Source organism: Anolis sagrei, chromosome 1, assembly GCF_037176765.1.
Source record: "Anolis sagrei isolate rAnoSag1 chromosome 1, rAnoSag1.mat, whole genome shotgun sequence".
NCBI lineage: Eukaryota > Metazoa > Chordata > Lepidosauria > Squamata > Dactyloidae > Anolis > Anolis sagrei.
In genome coordinates this window covers 264,388,709-264,406,378 of record NC_090021.1, presented here as the reverse complement: position 1 = coordinate 264,406,378, position 17,670 = coordinate 264,388,709, and the positions used below count along the sequence as shown (strand labels likewise).

The window sequence follows — 17,670 nt, the reverse complement described above, 5'->3', positions numbered from 1 at the left end:
AGATTGCTTAAAGGTTCAACAAAGTTCTTTATTAATGAAAACAAACAGGTATTTTAAGGCTTTCTTAAGAGTCTATTGGCTCTCTCTCAATCTTGTCCACAGGGAACAGGCACTATCTTCATAACTGTAACTAATGGGGAATCCTTAACTTCTAATCTGGGCAGTCTGTCTTTGCCTCTGTTGGCGTGGAGCCCCTGCACCCGGTACCAACTGTTTCTGGCTTCTGCGAGTGACCCTTACCAAGCAGAGCTTTGTAGACTTCCAGGGGAAAAAGAACTCAGGTTTCTGTGATGGCTGACTGAAGTCCTTCAGCAAAGGAACTGTAGGACTGTATAACCCCGGCCAAGCTGTGGGCTGTATATCTCCCTGGCCAAGCTATGGGGCCTTTCTCCCCGGCCAAGCTGTAGAAGACGAAGCTTTCTACAGGAGCTCTTGGTTTTATGTCCTGCATGAAAGGCTTCTCTGTGTGGACTGAACTCAAAATGGCTCCTATTCCCTCTAAAACCCAAAAAGGGGTCGGGACCAGGGAACCCAACTATAATTGACAGCTGGCTTGCCCTATGATTACAGCCCAAAGAAGCCATCTATCTGCAGAGTCCCTGAAACTTAGGACTACAACAAACATTCAATGCAAAGCAAACAAAATTGGAGCTCCTGGTACAGTTGTACCTGCACACTGCTTATACATACAAAATCCTACTTACCTCCCTACATGGGCGTACAGCAACCCCATGTCCATACCCGTATCAGCATAAACAAACAAGAACACACAGTTCCATGGTAGTGACCCATTTCAGCTTAGAGTAAGTTATATCTGATGCAACAGTCTTGAAGGAAAGGCATTCTTCCCAACTAATTTCAAGTTTATATACTAGTAAAAAGTAAAGCTCTTTTACCATCTCACCCACCTTTTTTTTTAAAAAAAAAATCATACTATTAATTTCCATTGTTTTTATTCCAGAATGACAATATGGGAGGAGTTTCTGTTGTTTCTGTAGCCCTTGATACATAGTATAGTATTAAAGATCAAGCTTTTGGGGCCTTAATACTATAAATGTTATTAGGGTTGTGCACATATCCGTTTAGACTGAAAGTACTTCAGAAAATTCAGTGATTCGTTTGCTAAATCCCCAAAAACAGGATTGGGGGCAGGGGGACAAATGGGCTCTGGAGATGAAGGGGTTAATTGCACTATACCTGAGAGAGAGGTCTGCCCCAGGGACTTCTTCTCTGTACCTGAGGCAGATGCCTGTAGCAGGGGGCTCCTTCTCTTCTATCTTTCCCTGGCAGTTGCATCCAATTCTTCTGGAAAACATCTCTTGGCCCTTTCTCCAGAGAGGGCCCTGCTGGGAACTCAATTTCCAAGCAGCCCTTGCATGGGGAGGACATTGAAAAGCCTCTGAGCTCCTCCTGGGGCATGATGGGAGTTGAAGCTTTGCTGTCTCTCTGTTTCTCAGCTAATTAAAGGCCCAGGTGTCCATGCTCTGATTGGCTGAGAATACACACAACTGGTGATTAGAATTCCCAGAATCCTGCCTTGTGATTTGTCATATTTTTAAAAATGTTATGGTAAAAATTTAAAATAATTCCAAAATATCAGAGGATTTGTGATCTGTTATGAAACTGCAGTCATACATGTGGTCTACAACTGAGGTAGGTTACAAGCAGACAGGTCTAAAAATGACTGAGAAATGAGTCTCTAAAGTTTCCCCATTGTAGTCAACTGGCTGAATCTTTCCCAAATGAAAACAACACCCCCCCCCCTCCCCAATTTCTGCAATTTCCCAGTAAACAGAATGAGGGGTTAGCTGAAAACAGGACTGAAAAACAGCATGGTTTTGTGCCAAATTGCACGCCCCTAAATGTTACCATAAGCACCTTGCATCATACTGGAAGTGCACAGCAGCCAGCTCCATAAGCATCTCCCGTGGTGATTTTCTCTTTTTCTGTCATATGATTTGATTTGCAGGTGGTGTGCATGGAAAAAAGATGACTAGAGAGCACTTTTTGATTCTTTGAAAGTCTGATTCCATGCTCATCCTTGATTAAATACTTTTGACAGTATTTTAGTGTAAGTACCTGTTCTTTTGTGAAATTAAGGTATTACACTTCCAAATGTTCAGTAGTTCAGATAACTAAAGATGCTGCTTTGGGATAACAGTGTAAAAGCTAATAAAATTATTCTGACAAATATAGTACTGCCTACATTTTCCAATATATAAGAATACTATAATGTTCGATTATAATGTCTCTCCCTCCTAGTTTTTTTAGGATGCTATCATAGAGTTGAAAGGGGTATTGTGGGCCAATAGATCCAACCTCCTGTTTGTTGCAGGAAATCCAGCTAAAGCATCCCCAAGTGGTAGCTGCTAAAGAAGATCCCACCACTTCTATAGGTGACTGGCTCTATTGCTGAACTGCACTTACTGTAAAGAATTTCCTTTGAACATTCAGTTGATATCTACATTCCTGCAATTTACAAACACACACACATATCAGGTTGACTTTCTCCTCTCTTGACAACCATTGAGTGCAATTATGTCACCCCTCAGTCTTCCTTTCCTAACTGAATATGCCCAGCTCCTTCAATCTTTTGCTCACATGGATGGGCTCTTCATCTCTCTTATCATCCTTCTTTGAACCTTTCCAAACTGTCTTTATGTTCTCCAACTGAGGTGCTCTGAACTGATGAGACCAGTCCAGCACAGGATCTAGTGGGACTATTGCTTCTCTAAACTTGTAACCTTTGATTTATTAATGCAGGCTGAGATGGGATTTGGCTTCTTTGTTATGCATCACATTGCTGGTTCATATTCAGGAAAGAACAATGGGAACAATGACCCTGGACTTGATCCTAAACAATAGGAAGGAGTTGGTTACTGGGATCAACACTGGGGATACATTGGTGGGGAGTGACCATGCAATGTTAGCATTCATTATTGTGGGACAGGTCATTAGTCCTTTATCTAGGAAGATCATTGCCACAAATCTCTCCTGTCAGTCCCATCGGTATAGAAAGCCATTCACTTTCAGTATCTTATCATCCCTGTGTATGGTCCTTTTTCTTTCAAACTGGTGAGGCTACCACTTGTGACTCTAAACTCTTCACTTTCTTGCCTACAGCTTCATAATCTAAAGAGATCTGCTAAAAGGTGTGTCTTGTAGTGCCAATGCTGCCTACGTGAATTAAAAAAAAGGATCACTGTTTTATTCTCTTGATGAACTTTGGCAACTTTCCTGGTGGCATATGCACATCAGAAATAACAACAATAAAAGCAACAACAACAACAACAACAGCAACTTTTTTTGTATTTATTATCCACCTCTCCTTATGGCTCAAGGTGGGGCACAACACAGTTAAAATACATCAGCATAATAAAATTCATTCTATCAAATATACTAAAACATATTTGAATAAAAAACCACAAATATTATAATATATGGAGCAAAGATTCAATGCTATACACATAAAATTCATAGTTAAATATTAACTGGGTAGGCCTGCCAGAAGAGATAGGTCTTCAGTTGTTTCTTGAATTCCGACAACTGATTTAGCAGTCAAATCTCCTCCAGCAGGTCATTCCACAGTCTTGGGTGGCTGTTGAAAGGGTCCTCTGAGTAATGGTTGCCAGTCAGGTTCTGGCTGGCTGGAGTAGACACTCCCCAGATGACCTCACTGTCCAGGGTGGATTATATGTATATTGCTGATTCCTCTTGCCTGGATGACACACAGTTCTCTCTACCCCTAAGCAATGAATCTCCTGTCACCAGAACTTTTCTTCTTGCTGTAGTTGGTGATTAGATTGACTGATTCCTTGCTATGTAGTGTATCTTGCTGCTGGTCTCCTGTTTGCCTCTTCATCACTGTTTTCCTCAAGAAAATGTAGGAAGAGTTTGCTTAGTTGGAGCACATTCAAATCCCTTGTGGGTAGATAGATCCTGATGAGAGTAGTACCCAGGGTACCTCCTCAATTGTGCAGTCTTCTTAATTTCCATTGGCGGTTTTTTTCCTGTGGGGTCTGTAGGATCAATACTCCCTCTCTAGTTTAAGCAAGGTAGACTAAAAACATTCTTACCTGCTCTTTATTTCCATAACAGCAGAGCCATCACTGTAAAGTAAAATTGATGGCATTATTTTATTCTGCATCTGTTAGTTTCTTGAACCTCACCTGCTTCTCGTAATCCTACAGATGGTAAACATATGTTTATGGGCCCATAGCAGACACAGAGAAGTAGTAGTAGCTACACTGGTTTTTCCCATTTTAAATTTTTATTTGATATAGACAGCTAGAATCTAAGAACGGAGGGATATTATGCATTTGTAAATTAATATTTCTCCACATTAACATTTTGAAAACAGCAGGGTAGCTAATGATATGATAATAAGCTGCCAGTTTTTATTGATCATGATGAAAGTCGACAAGTGGCTTTCTTTGCTCTGTTTATGCCTGAATATTTTACTGACTGTCTGCAGGGCAGACACATGTAATTGATTCTATTTCTGAGCCTCTTTGTAAGTTTCACAACTTCTACTTTTTGTTGCTATTTTAATTGTTTGTAAGCAACACACACTTCTTATCCTTCCATCTGAATGCTCAGCGGGATCTCCTTTCCCCCTTTCACAGAAAATTTGTTTCGGTGGTTTAACTGAAAACCCTGTGTTCCTCAATGTAAACATTTTAACCATAAACAGGGGAAATAGAAATATTTACAAGAAAGAATTGGGTATTTTTTGTATCCACAGAGAGGTTGTACTGGAAATTGTATCTTTACAATCTCTGAATATTATTATAAACATTATTCTAATAACAGTTATTTCAAATTTATTAGGCGTGTAATGGTGTAATTGGTAGCTTGTTCCATGAGCATCTTATTGTTTGGTACTTAACAGGAAATTCTCTTTAAAAATGGAAACAATATGCACACGGCAGTATAATCTAGTATTCCCTTGTTTGCTGTTGGAGGAAAAATTCCCATTACTTCCCTTTTGTTAATGCTCAATTCTCCCTTGTGACTTATTGTAAAGATACAAATTTAACTTTGTAAAAGGAAATCTCTGGGCAGTGGTACATCATTGTTAAGAGCTTTGCCTCCTTAATATTTAGTTCCTTTAAAAAAAGCTGAATGTGGTTTTCAGTTATTGGAAATTTAGCGTGTTCAATATCTTTTGGAATACTTTCTTGAAGGGCTCTTTCATGCTACACACTAATATGATGCTACTTTAGCTGCTGTGACAATATCCCAGAGTATGTAGTTGCTGAGACATTAAATACACTCTCTGATTGGAAATGAGACCCTATTGTGTGTAGGGGTTTGAGCATTGAACTTGGGATCCAGGGACCATGGAAACTCACTGGGTGATCTTGGGCAAGTGTCTCAGCCTTGGAGGAAGGCAAAGACATACGCCCTCTGAACAAATCTTGCTAAGAAAACCCTGTGATAGATTTGCCTTAGGATCTCTACCACAGTGCCACTTGTGGTCATTTTGAATACTGGGGTGTGAAAATAGCAGCAACATTTCTGTGGTGCTTCCTTTCAAGGGATCACTGAGATAATTTTCTAGGTCCTCCAGCATGTTTCTGTGGTATGCTTTGACCATAAAGATGTGATAGAGACCTAGAAATTCCAGAGGTCTTCCTAGATATATTCTAGGTTTTTCAGCATGAGTTTAGGGTCAACTTCTAGAAGTCTTTCATTTCGATAGAAGAAAGGGTAGAGTGCATTAGTCCTTCTTTTATATTAATTTGGGATGCACTAAGCTGCACTCCTTTGCACTAAGCTACATCCTTTACAGTCAAAGGTGGCGGACATCCATCCAGCCGGTGAAAACAAGACCTGGGGCTGACTGTAAATCAGATCCCAAACTTCTTATTGCTCAATTTAGAATAAAACTAAAGAGATCAAGGAAAACACAGAAACCAGTTAGATATGATCTCACTAACATTTCTAGCGAATATGCAGTGGAAGTGAAGAACAGATTTAAAGGACTAGATCCGCAAATTACTTCCTTCTTTTATCTCACCCGAGTTTTAATTAGTTTTAATCAGTTTTAATCATTACATGTAGCCGACCCATTGTTATTGTGCCTGTGCTTATTGTAATTTTTTTACATTATTATGTATGTATGTATGTATGTGTTTTATGTTAATATGATGTTATTGTTATTGTTCGCGTTTTCGGATTGTGTTTTGGTTTTTTCTTTATTGTAATTGTTATTTGGGCTTGGCCTCATGTAAGCTGTTCCGAGTCCCCATCGGGGAGATGGTGGCGGGGTATAAATAAAGTTTAATATTATTATTGTATCATTTAGTAAATAGAGTCCCAGAAGAACTATGGACAAAAGTCCACGACATTGTTCAAGAGGTGGCAACAAAGTACGTCGCAAAGAAAAAGAAAACCAAGAAGGCAAAATGGTTGTCTACTGAGACACTGCAAGTAGCCCAAGAAAGGAGGAAAGCAAAAGTAAACAGTGATAGGAGGAAATATGCCCAATTAAATGTGCAATTCCAGAGGTTAGCCAGAAGAGATAAGGAACTATTTTTAAACAAGCAATGCATGGAAGTGGAAGAAGACAACAGAATAGGAAGGGCAAGAGACCTCTTCCAGAAAATTAGAAACATTGGAGGTAAATTTCAGGCAAAAATTGGCATGGTAAGAAAAAAAGATGGCAGGGACCTAACAGAAGCTGAAGAGATCAAGAGAAGGTGGCAAGACTATACAGAAGATCTGTATAGGAAGGATAATAATATCAAGGATAGTTTTGATGGTGCGGTGAGTGAATTAGAACCAGACATCCTGAGAAGTGAGGTTGAATGGGCCTTAAGAAGCATTGCTAACAACAAGGCAGCAGGAGACGACGGGATCTCTGCAGAACTGTTGAAAATCTTGAAAGATGATGCTGACAAGGTGATGCATGCCATATGCCAGCAAATATAGAAAACACAAGAATGGCCATCAGACTGAAAAAAACCAACTTATATCACCATACCAAAAAAGGGAAATGTTAAAGACTGCTCAAACTTTCGTACAGTGGCCCTTTTTTCTCATGCCAGTAAGGTAATGCTCAAGATCCTGCAAGGAAGACTCCAGCAATACATGGAGCGAGAGTTGCCAGATGTACAAGCTGGGTTTAGAAAAGTCAGAGGAACGAGAGACCAAATTGCCAATGTCCACTGGATAATGGAGAAAGTCAGGGAATTTAAGAAAAAAATCTATTTCTATTTTATTGACTATTCTAAAGCCTTTGACTGTGTGGATCATAATAAATTGTGGCAAGTTCTTGGTGGTATGGGCATACCGAATCACCTTGTCTCTCTCCTGAGGAATCTGTAGCAACAGTAAGAACTGACCATGGAACAACAGACTGCTTCAAGATTTGGAAAGGCATATGGCAGGGTTGTATACTCTCACCCAACCTATTCAACTTGTATGCAGAACACATCATGCAATGTGCAGGGCTTGACAAATGCAAGGCTGGGGTGAAAATTGCTGGAAGAAACATTAACAACCTTAGATATGGAGATGACACCACTTTGATGGCCAAAAGTGAGGTGGAGCTGAGGAGCTTTCTAATCAAGATGAAAGAAGAAAGCGCAAAAGCTGGGTTGCAGTTAAACATAAAAAAAACCCCAAGATTATGGCAACAAGAATGATTGACAACTGGGAAATAGAGGGAGAAAACGTGGAGGCAGCGACAGACTTTGTATTTCTAGGTGCAAAGATTACTGCAGACGCATACTGCAGCCAGGAAATCAGGAGATGCTTACTTCTTGGGAGGAGAGCAAAGTCCAATCTCGATAAAATAGTGAAGAGTAGAGGAATCACACTGGCAACAAAGATCCGCATAGTTAAAGCAATGGTATCCCCCATAGTCACCTACAGATGTTAGAATTGGACCATAGGGAAGGCTGAGCGAAGGAAGATAGATGCTTTTGAACTGTGGTGCTGGAGGAAAGTTCTGAAAGTGCCCTGGACTGTGAGAAGGTCCAAACAGTCCATACTTCAGGAAATAAAGCCTGACTGCTCATTGGAGGGAAGAATATTAGAGACAAAGTTGAAGTACTTTGGCCACATCATGAGGAGACAGGAAAGCTTAGAGAAGACAATTATGCTGGGGAAAATGGAAGGAAAAAGGAAGAGGGGCTGACCAAGGGCAAGATGGATGGATGGCATCCTTGAAGTGACTGGCTTGACTCTGAAGGAGCTGGGGGAGGTGACAGCTGACAGGGAGCTCTGGCGTGGGCTGGTTCATGAGGTCATGAAGAGTTGGAAATGACTGAACGAATGAACAAGAACAAACTGCACTCACCTTTCACCACTCTATTCAGACAAAGAAATGCCCCCCTTTTGCTAAGAGTTAAGGTACAGTACTCACATTGACTCATGGATAAGTCTACCTAGGTTGTTTCAGTTGATTTTTTGATATACAGTCAGCCCTGCACATTCATGGAAGTTAGGGTTGCAAAATGTCTGTGAAGGCAGAAAATGGAATATCAGAAGCCCTGCCCCAAACATACATGCTACATGGACCCCCCTCACTCTTTTTCCTACCATGAAGACTCGGCCATAATTCAAACCCGTTTCCCTCTGATCCAACTGTTCACTTAACTCCTTTTGCCCTACACACTGTCTGGACGATCAAACCTTTTCTCATGAAAATCAGCCAGTACATCCAGGAATGTACAGTACTGCTACAGGGGGTCATATTGTAGTAATACTGATAATAGTAACAACAACAATACTCTCTGTGTACATAACAAATTGGTGTGAACTGTAGTGTGTACAGTGAGATCTCCAGTGCAGGGCCTTGATATAGCAAGACTTGTTTTACAAAATGCTAGCTCATAGTATCAGTCAATGGATAACTGGAGCTACTGCTGTTGCTGCCATGATCTATGAAAGTCAAAACACAGCACAACTGCAGCTTGACTTTCCTTGTCACAAAAGGCTAATAGTGCTATTTTTATTAGCACTTACCGGAAGCGGCTCTTTATAGTTGCATGGCTACTACCATTGCATCTAAAGTCTGACAGGAAGTGAAATTGAATTGCCTATTAAATAACTAAATAATTTGCATAACAAGAAAAGCACACTGTTTGAAGCTATATAGTCCAAGTTGTAGAAGTAGTGAGCAGTTTACTGATCTGTGTATGGCACTCAGACCTGGACTGTTGCAATTGCTCTTTTCTAGCTCAGAATACTAAGCAAATTCAAAAGTAATGCTGAGTGGTTTTTTTAAACCAATCCCTGTTCTGTATTCATTTAGTATAGAAATACAGATTATCTAAACATTTCCATCTCAAAAGCCCACTATATATACAATCAGCCTTCCATTTCCATGGATTCTACATTTATGGATTCTGCCACCCATGGCTTAAAAATATTTTTTTAGAAATCCAAGCAACAAACCATGTTTTGATTTTGCTATTTTATAGAAGGGCACCATTTTTCTATATCGTTGTATATGGGACTTGAGCATTGACGGTTTTGGTATTCACAGGGAGTCCCAGCAGTAACCAGTTAAATGTATCCTTAATACCCATGGTTTTGAGTAGTATGCACATCATCATGGATATCTGCATCAATTACATGCACAGTAACATTTGGTAGACTCCTTGTTTTTATTTATTCTTATAGGTTTTTCTCACTGGAGCTGTTCAAGATGTTTGTGTAGTTTTTACATATTGATTGATTATTCACCTGCCATCCTTTTCAAAATCATATTAATGATTGCTTCAAAGGTTACCCTTACACAAAGATAGTGTCATATCTCATTATTCAGATGGCTCCATTATTCTCACAGTTGCAAAGGTTAATAAATATTCTTTGAGATGCATAGAGTGATTTTGTTATTGACATTAATATTTTCAATTAATATTTGATTTTGAAATAACAAGCAGGAACTGGTACTTGCTGATTACTTTCTGCTGCCTGAGAAAATGAACGCATAAATGTTAAATGTCTGAATTGGCAAAGCTTGAAGCACGAAGGCCTATATTTTATTTATAGCACAAGCTCAGTATTTTGAGTAAGATGCCATGTCCTCCATCTGCTCTGTAGCAACCATTCTGTTGCAGCCTAACTACTGTAATCTCTGATCAAGCCATTTTTTGTCCAAGGATAACCTTGACAATACACTTCATCTTACAGTCACAACCCCCGCATTCCACATCACTACATAAAATGTGTGTATATACATGAGGCATTTTTTGCACATGGCTGTTCTAAGTGCAAGTGTGAGGCTGTGTAAAAATAATAAACAAACTGAGATATAGCCAGACTGCATGCAAAACTTTTCTATTTATTTGGAAGCTGAGGAACTTATCTGGTTGCATTCTCCTGCTGACAAAAGATGACATTTAAAGAAAAACTGCTCTGCAGAAGACGCCATTAACAGTTGCCTTGAATGCTTATGGTATATTTCCTGGCACCTCATGCAGTTTTAGATTCCCCTGCACAGAGGACAATGGGGTAGTCAGATTCTTTTGGAGAGTGATGGTGTTATAATGGAGTCATTTGACAAAATTAGATTCAGACCAGAGAGGTTGTAGAAATGCAGGATTACTTGGATAAGGTTTGCAGTGATTTCACCCCCAAATTACCTGTAGAATGTCTTTTTTAAAGTGCGAACACAATCAACTAGTTGTTCAGTCACTTCAGTTACAATGAAAATAGTGCTACTTACACATTGTTGACCACAGTCTGGACTGGAACTTTGAAGATGGGAACCTTTCTGAAGAGCAGAGTAGAAATATTTAAAGATTTTTTTTATCAAAAAAGGTCAAAAAGACAGATTTTGTGCTCTGAGTTTTTTTCCCTGTGGCAGTTCAGTTATGATCTGAATTTATCTCATGAGACATGCATTATTTCTGTTTTAAAAATCTAAGGCTGCTTTCTCATTTTTACTACATTAGTAAATATATGCAGTATTATTCTTTGTGATCATTTTTAATAGGAAGTTGATAAATAATGAGTGTAAGCCTAACGAGGTGACATTGCTCAGTGCTTCATGGCAGTCATTCATTCTTTCACAAAAGCACACGATTCACATCATTTTGTAGAATAACACACAATACTTTTAACATATGCAGGCACATCTTATTGAATATGTGGACAAACACAGACAGCTTTTCATTGGTTGAGTGTGTTAAAAATAAATTGCTGTTTGATTCAATGGAGTCTATAGAGGTGTACAAAATAAAAAATACAATGCAATGGAAGGAAGCAGTATTAGCCTTCTATATAAGAAGATAACTAAGAGCTAAGAAGACCATAAATCCATCAAGGAAGACCACTATAATACAACTAATATAAACACCTAATAAATAGGAGTGTTTTGACCTGATTCCTGAAAGATTTCTGCCAGCTTGCTGGAGAAGTAATGGCAATGAACTACAGATGTGAGCACTGTGGCTATCTTTTGTGTTTATGTGCTATTCCCAGCCAGCTCCCACTGGTGTAATTCTGTCTATAGAGACCCTCTTTCTGTTGATCTTACCTGCATTGCACATGTTAGTTTAGCTTTGAAGTAATATAACAAACAGCTTAGTATAATTAGTTTCTTATGAAATGTTACATGGGCCACATGCCAATCCTACAATTGCAATACTGCTAAGCATTACTGAATAGTACTTCACAATAGTAATCTTTGTTAGAATACTCTATGTAGATCAGTCCCTGATCTTTCTGTATGGAAAATCACAAAATACCCCAATGTGCCATGTATGCTTTAGCTACATGGCACATTGGGGTATCACATGATTTCAGAGGAAATAAATTGGGCAAATATTTACTTAGGGAAGCAATTAGGAAATACACTCTAAATGGTATCCAAAAACTTTTCACTAGCTGGTCATGTATCACTACTACAGCAAGCACTGCAGCATAACGACCTTGTCAAATGGAGTGAATTTGACAGCATGCTCCACTTTGCCTTTCCTTTAAGAATGGAACCCATTGGCTCCCATTCCATAATGCACAGCTACTTCCGGTGGGGCTCTGTGCTTAAAGCGAAGGCAGTGGAGCATGCCTCCACAGCTTCAACATTGGAGGCTTCCCGTGTTGTGCCAGGAACAATGGGGCCAAGCCAGGCAGTCAACACTGGGATGGGGACTGAGTGAGTGATGCAGGGCATGGGATGACAGGTTCCCCATGCCCCCTCCCATAGGCACCGCCAGTATTACTATGATGTGTGCCAATTCTGGCAGTTGTGGCGATTCCAACAGCTTTTGAGATGATGTCATCAGTGTCAAAATAAGTTTCATTTACTTATTGACTTCATTTGTATAGTGCTTTTCTCACCCTGTAGTCATGGTACTAGCACTTTTATACTCTTTGGTACCAGTTCTTTTAAAAAACAAACATACCACATTCTCCCACATATTGGTTTCTGAAAGGGGGGGGATTTCAGAACCTGGCCTCAGGGAAGAAAGAGCTGATGGACAATCATCATCTAATCAGCTGCTGGTGGTGTTTTTGAAGTTGAAGTAATAACAATTTCTGCAGCTGCACCAAAGTGTTTGTTTTAAAACAACCTTTTAAGATTCATGAATTGAGTTAGTAGATTGAACTTGATTGAGTTTCCAAACCAGAGTCAGATGGACTGGAAAGTCAGATGGACTCTGGCTTGGAAAAAAATAAAATAAGCAATTACACCAACTACACCAACTTTCTATAGGCTTCTTTGGAAAAAAAATGTAGTACTAGCAATGCAAGAACAAAGGATGATGATATGAACACAACAACAAATCCATCAACAAGGAGCCATGGTTCTTCTTTGGTGTTCTAGCTGATATTGTTTATCAGCAGAAGGTGCCAAAGTGTTTCAGAACACACTCAGAACATTTTCTGAACAGTGTGTTTAACTTGACATCACTAAGAACTTACAAAATTTCTATGTCTTGTGAATATATCTTTTCAGCATGGCTCTACCTTGTTACACGTTTTGACTTTTCCTCTTTAGGGGCCTCAAGAGGCAGATCTCCTTTCCATCTACAAACCATTATTTCTGCCTGTTCTACAGGTTCCTGAGTCACTCTTCCCAAGAGATTAAAGGCTGCTCTGTAAAAAGCACTTATCTTTGGTAGATTGACTGATGGCTTTGACACTGTTATTTTCTGAGCTCTTACACTATTATTTGTATTTATATGTGCATCTTTAAGACATGTAGGTTTTTTAAAAGCTGTATTTCAATGGTAAAATACTTCTGATTTTGCTCTCAGACATATTTATGCTGTTATATTTATTTCTATCCAGCCTTTTCTTTAGATCAGGACTCAGTGCTGCTTATAACAATAAAAGACATCATTAAAAATCCACAAGATAAAAAGTTAAAACAAGGTTAAATAATTTAAATAATTTAAAAACCTAGCTGTATGATATAAAACATATCTCATTAAAACACGTACTCTAGGACAATAATTAGCGACTGTCATCTCATTGTGTAAAATAGGCCTTATATAGAGACTCATCAAATGCTCATCAAAATAGAAAAGTCTTTAATTATATGTGAAAAGAAAGTAGGTAGGTGCCAGTCTAACTTCTCTGGGAAGCCTTGAAGCAACCACTGAGAAGGCCCTCTTCCATATTCCCACCAGAAGTACATATGCAGGTAGCAGGACTAGTATGACAGAGAATAAATTTATGAAAAAAAATTGTGGACTTAAAAAATTGTACAGTTTTAATTGTATGACTATAATCTATATTACCAGCTTTCTCTTCTATTACAAAGGGTATCCTTCAAGATGTCAAAGTCATCTTTATGCCCAATGGATATATTACTCAATGTCCCAATCTAAATCGCAGTAAGTAGTAAATTTTATCTACATATGCTTTTAATGAATTATGTGTGTAGTTTGTTAATTGTTTAGAGTCTTTACTGTTCTTGTTTATCATTGCTGCCTAAGTTTGCAGTCTTATAGCCTTTAGTTGTCACATCTTATAAGCTAAGAGACATGATTTTTCAACTCTTCCCATTAAATCTAAGTCAGGGAGTTTTAGATGCCTTAAGAGTATTGTTTCACGCCTATTTTATTGTACTGTCAGATGCGGCTGCTGCTTTTGTTAACTTTATTTATCCTTCCTTTCCCCATGAAATGGAGACTCAATTCATGTTCATGTTTCTTCTCAGTTTAAGCAGATCTTATAAGTCTGTGCTCGTTCTGTCCTTGTTCCTTTGCCTTGAGATGGGTTTTGTGTTGCTTTGAGCACAAAAAAGCAATTGAGGTGTGCCTGTTAAGAATTCTGATTACAGATTTCTGACCAGATCAGCTTACAAAGTAGAGAAAAAATGGACCAAATTGTACTCTTCCCCCCTGCACCTTCCTAATACACCCAGACACGAATGACCCTTGACTTACCTGTTTTTCCTATCCCATTATATCCATAGTACCTAATTTTCTTCCTCTTTCATCTACCTCATTCTGGCTTTTAGGGCATCGGAACAGCAAAGCATTTTATGTCATCTTATAGATTGACATATTTTGTCTGATATAACCTTTCATGGGCTCCAGACCACTTCTTCAGATGAAGCTGAAATCAGTTTACGCTAGTGCCAAATAAAATGTGTGAATTTTTAAATATTTTGGCCTTGGTGCAACTGACTGGCAAAACGATCTTTCATCAGAGTTTTTTAAAAATGAAAACAGTAGGTGTTAAAGATATTAGATTAATGAGTATATAAATCAGTAGAATATCTGTGGGCCTCAGATTAAAGGCAAATGCTGAAAATACTCCACAATCAACAGCCTTCTTGTTAACTGTTGTGTTTTCCGGCAATCACACTGTCATGTAGTCATGTCATGTATTACGACAGCAGGTGTCTTAATAGAAAATGTACAAAGAGAAAAACTTGCTGCTATCTAGGGACTGCCACATAAGAACTGGATTGAAAATGTACTAAGACAAGTCTTTAGCCAGGCTTCTCTAGCTGCAAGGTCAAATAAGGTTTATGCAAGACAGCTTTCTCATGGAGTGCCCATGGGTGCTTGACAGGATTTCACATATGTTTTTTTCTTCTACTTCATTTAGTTTGTACTTCATTCTGTAGTCAGAATTCTTAGCAAGGATAATTTGCATGCTGACTGTATCATGAAATTGCAGTTAGCTCACATATAGTGATATACGTCTGAAGTTCTGGAAAGAAGGGAATCATATGTCTTGATGTTAGGTTCCCAGTACAAAGTCGGGCAGGGGTCATGACAGAACAGCTGTATCTCTGAGTAGGAAATGTGACAGAATGCCACAGCAGAAGAATAGTGTCTTCTGCTACTGTTTTTCAATCTCTTGTGAGGAAAGGCTGTCCATATTTAAAAAAATGAGAAGCATTTCTGGTAAACTGGTAGTGTGGTCCAATACTAATTGGGAGGTTTTATTTTAACAGTGGTCTACAGTGGTCTCTTGGGGTTTGTTGGGGTTTGGTTTCAGAACACGCTATGAATGTCAAAACAACTGTATAGTAAAAATATGTCCCTTATACAAAATTAGTTTTGATAGTGTGTTCCTGAATGGAAGGGGTTTAGACTGGATGGCTCTTGTGGTCACTTCCAACTCTATGATTCTGTGATGAAGGTTTTGATCCCTTTTCAAGCTGTGAATGGTTTCATCCATGGATACAGAATCTATGGATACGAAGCATCTACTCTACTTCTAATGCTGCCTCACTCTTCATTTCAGCTCAGTTCCATTATTTTTTATTGAATTTAAAATATTGCCTGAGATCACATATTTGGTATACTTATGTATAAGTCTAGAAATATTAGTCAAAAAGGCAAGCTGAGAACCCTAGACTGACTCCCAGAATGGAGAAAAACAAGAACCATGTCCACCCCAGGAGCATCTAAAAATCATGGACTCACTCTACTCTCTCTGCCCTGGAACCATTTCTGCCCTTTCTGAATGCCTAGGTGGGGAAATGGCAGAGGCCATGGGCCTCCTGGTGTCACACTGTTGATTTCCCCCTCTCCTGAATGACCCTTGACCTATCTATGGGTCATATAAAAATCCATATCTTTGGCCCCAAAACCTGCCCTTGAGGTCAACTTATACATGAGTATATATGGTAAACATAGATATATTTTATTAATATAAAATAATACCATCAGTGCTCATTTATTTAATTATTTTTAAAATGCTTACACCACATGCAATAGCTAAAGATCTCAGGACAGCTTACAATATAATTTTAATGGAATACAATATATATTAAATCATTTATCAGTTAAAACCAAATAGTTTTAAATCTGTCAAAATAATTTAAAACAATTTGCAATAGGACATATGGAAATAGAATCATAGAATAGAATCATAGAGTTGGAAGATACCTCACGGGCCATCCAACCTCCTTCCAAGAAGCAGGAAAATTGCATTCAAAGCAATAGAATAAAATTATTTAGTTTAAAAACCATTAATAAAAAAAAAACACCAGAAGTTCACATTCTCTTACAATTCACTGTCCTCACTAGGTGACATGCAGACCTTACATCTCATTCAGAGATATAAAGGAAGTACAATGACAAAATATTAATAACTTTATTGAATAAGACTTATTTGTAGATATAGAAATCAAATGATTTAACTTAAATGATTTTGTTTAATAATATAAAAATTAAAATGTGTGGTGCTTTATTGTATTGTATTTCCTCCAACTCCTAGAGATGCTTAAACACATTCTTTGTGTTCTAACTTGAATGCCTAAGCAGATGTGTTAGCTTTTCTAGTATTAAATCATTAAAAATGTGCCACATTACTGACTAAAACGCCAATCTTAATATTGCCAATGATCTTGGTTAGAAGTAGCTCATCTTTCCACATGCAGACTTATTCTGAAAGATATGGATTTATGAACAAGTCAAATGAAAAAGATAAGAGGCTCTGGGTAGCTGCTAGGACTCTTCAATTCTGGGTCCATTGTGGCAATGCAGCAGCCATATCTTGCTGTCCTCTTACTCAGGATGTGAGAGAACTCGAAATGTACTTTCTTGCCTACACCGTGATTCCAGAGAGATTCTGTAAGAGACCTCTGTCTTTCCATCTCCTGGAACCATGACTTCCTTGTCTGAACAGTTTGGCACTGGATACTGTTTGCTTCTTTGTGTAATCTGTCAAAGCAAGGAGCAGCTGCCACAACCATAATTGGTCTGCAACTGATAGAAGGGTGCTATCTGCAGATGTCCAGATTTCTTTATTTTCCACTCACCCTTCCATACACCTGCGTGGATCAGTTGGAGCTGGGAATCAAGAAAACTCTGGATATCCATGCCCTTGAGCAACGAGGAAGAGTTCACATAGCCACAACATGTGTGTTGGTTCAGGAAACCCTAAATATTTTGTCAAGGAGTATTTAAAAATGGAGTTTTGTTGTAAGTTCTCTAGTATTAATTATAAGAGGTCACATACAGTAGTCTTAATTTAATCTGTTTAAAATCTTTACCACATTATTAAATTTCTAATTTTATGGCAATTGCCAATGATCACATCATTGGGTAAAACATACAATCAAATCAGTCAGTGATTCTGACTGACTCCTGATTTTATGGCAATCATTGACAATTGCCATAAAATCAGGAGTCAGTCAGAATCGAGTTGGGATTTCCCTCCTAGTGTGAAAGTAGTTGTTACAAGCAGTTGTGCTTTAAGAATGGGTGTAATTGCAGATCTTAGTATAACCAATCC

The 17,670-nt window shown here is 38.5% G+C and overlaps 1 protein-coding gene across 2 annotated transcripts in view; it reads left to right on the top strand.

Annotated features, from left to right (window-relative positions):
- NELL1 (neural EGFL like 1) overlaps positions 1-17,670 on the top strand; it is a 604,942-nt gene that overhangs the window by 152,580 nt on the left and 434,692 nt on the right. For both annotated transcript variants that reach the window (XM_060765757.2, XM_060765749.2), the window contains exon 6: positions 13,730-13,802. In XM_060765757.2, the coding sequence (XP_060621740.1) occupies positions 13,730-13,802 (73 nt within the window). The remainder of the gene's footprint in view (positions 1-13,729; positions 13,803-17,670) is intronic.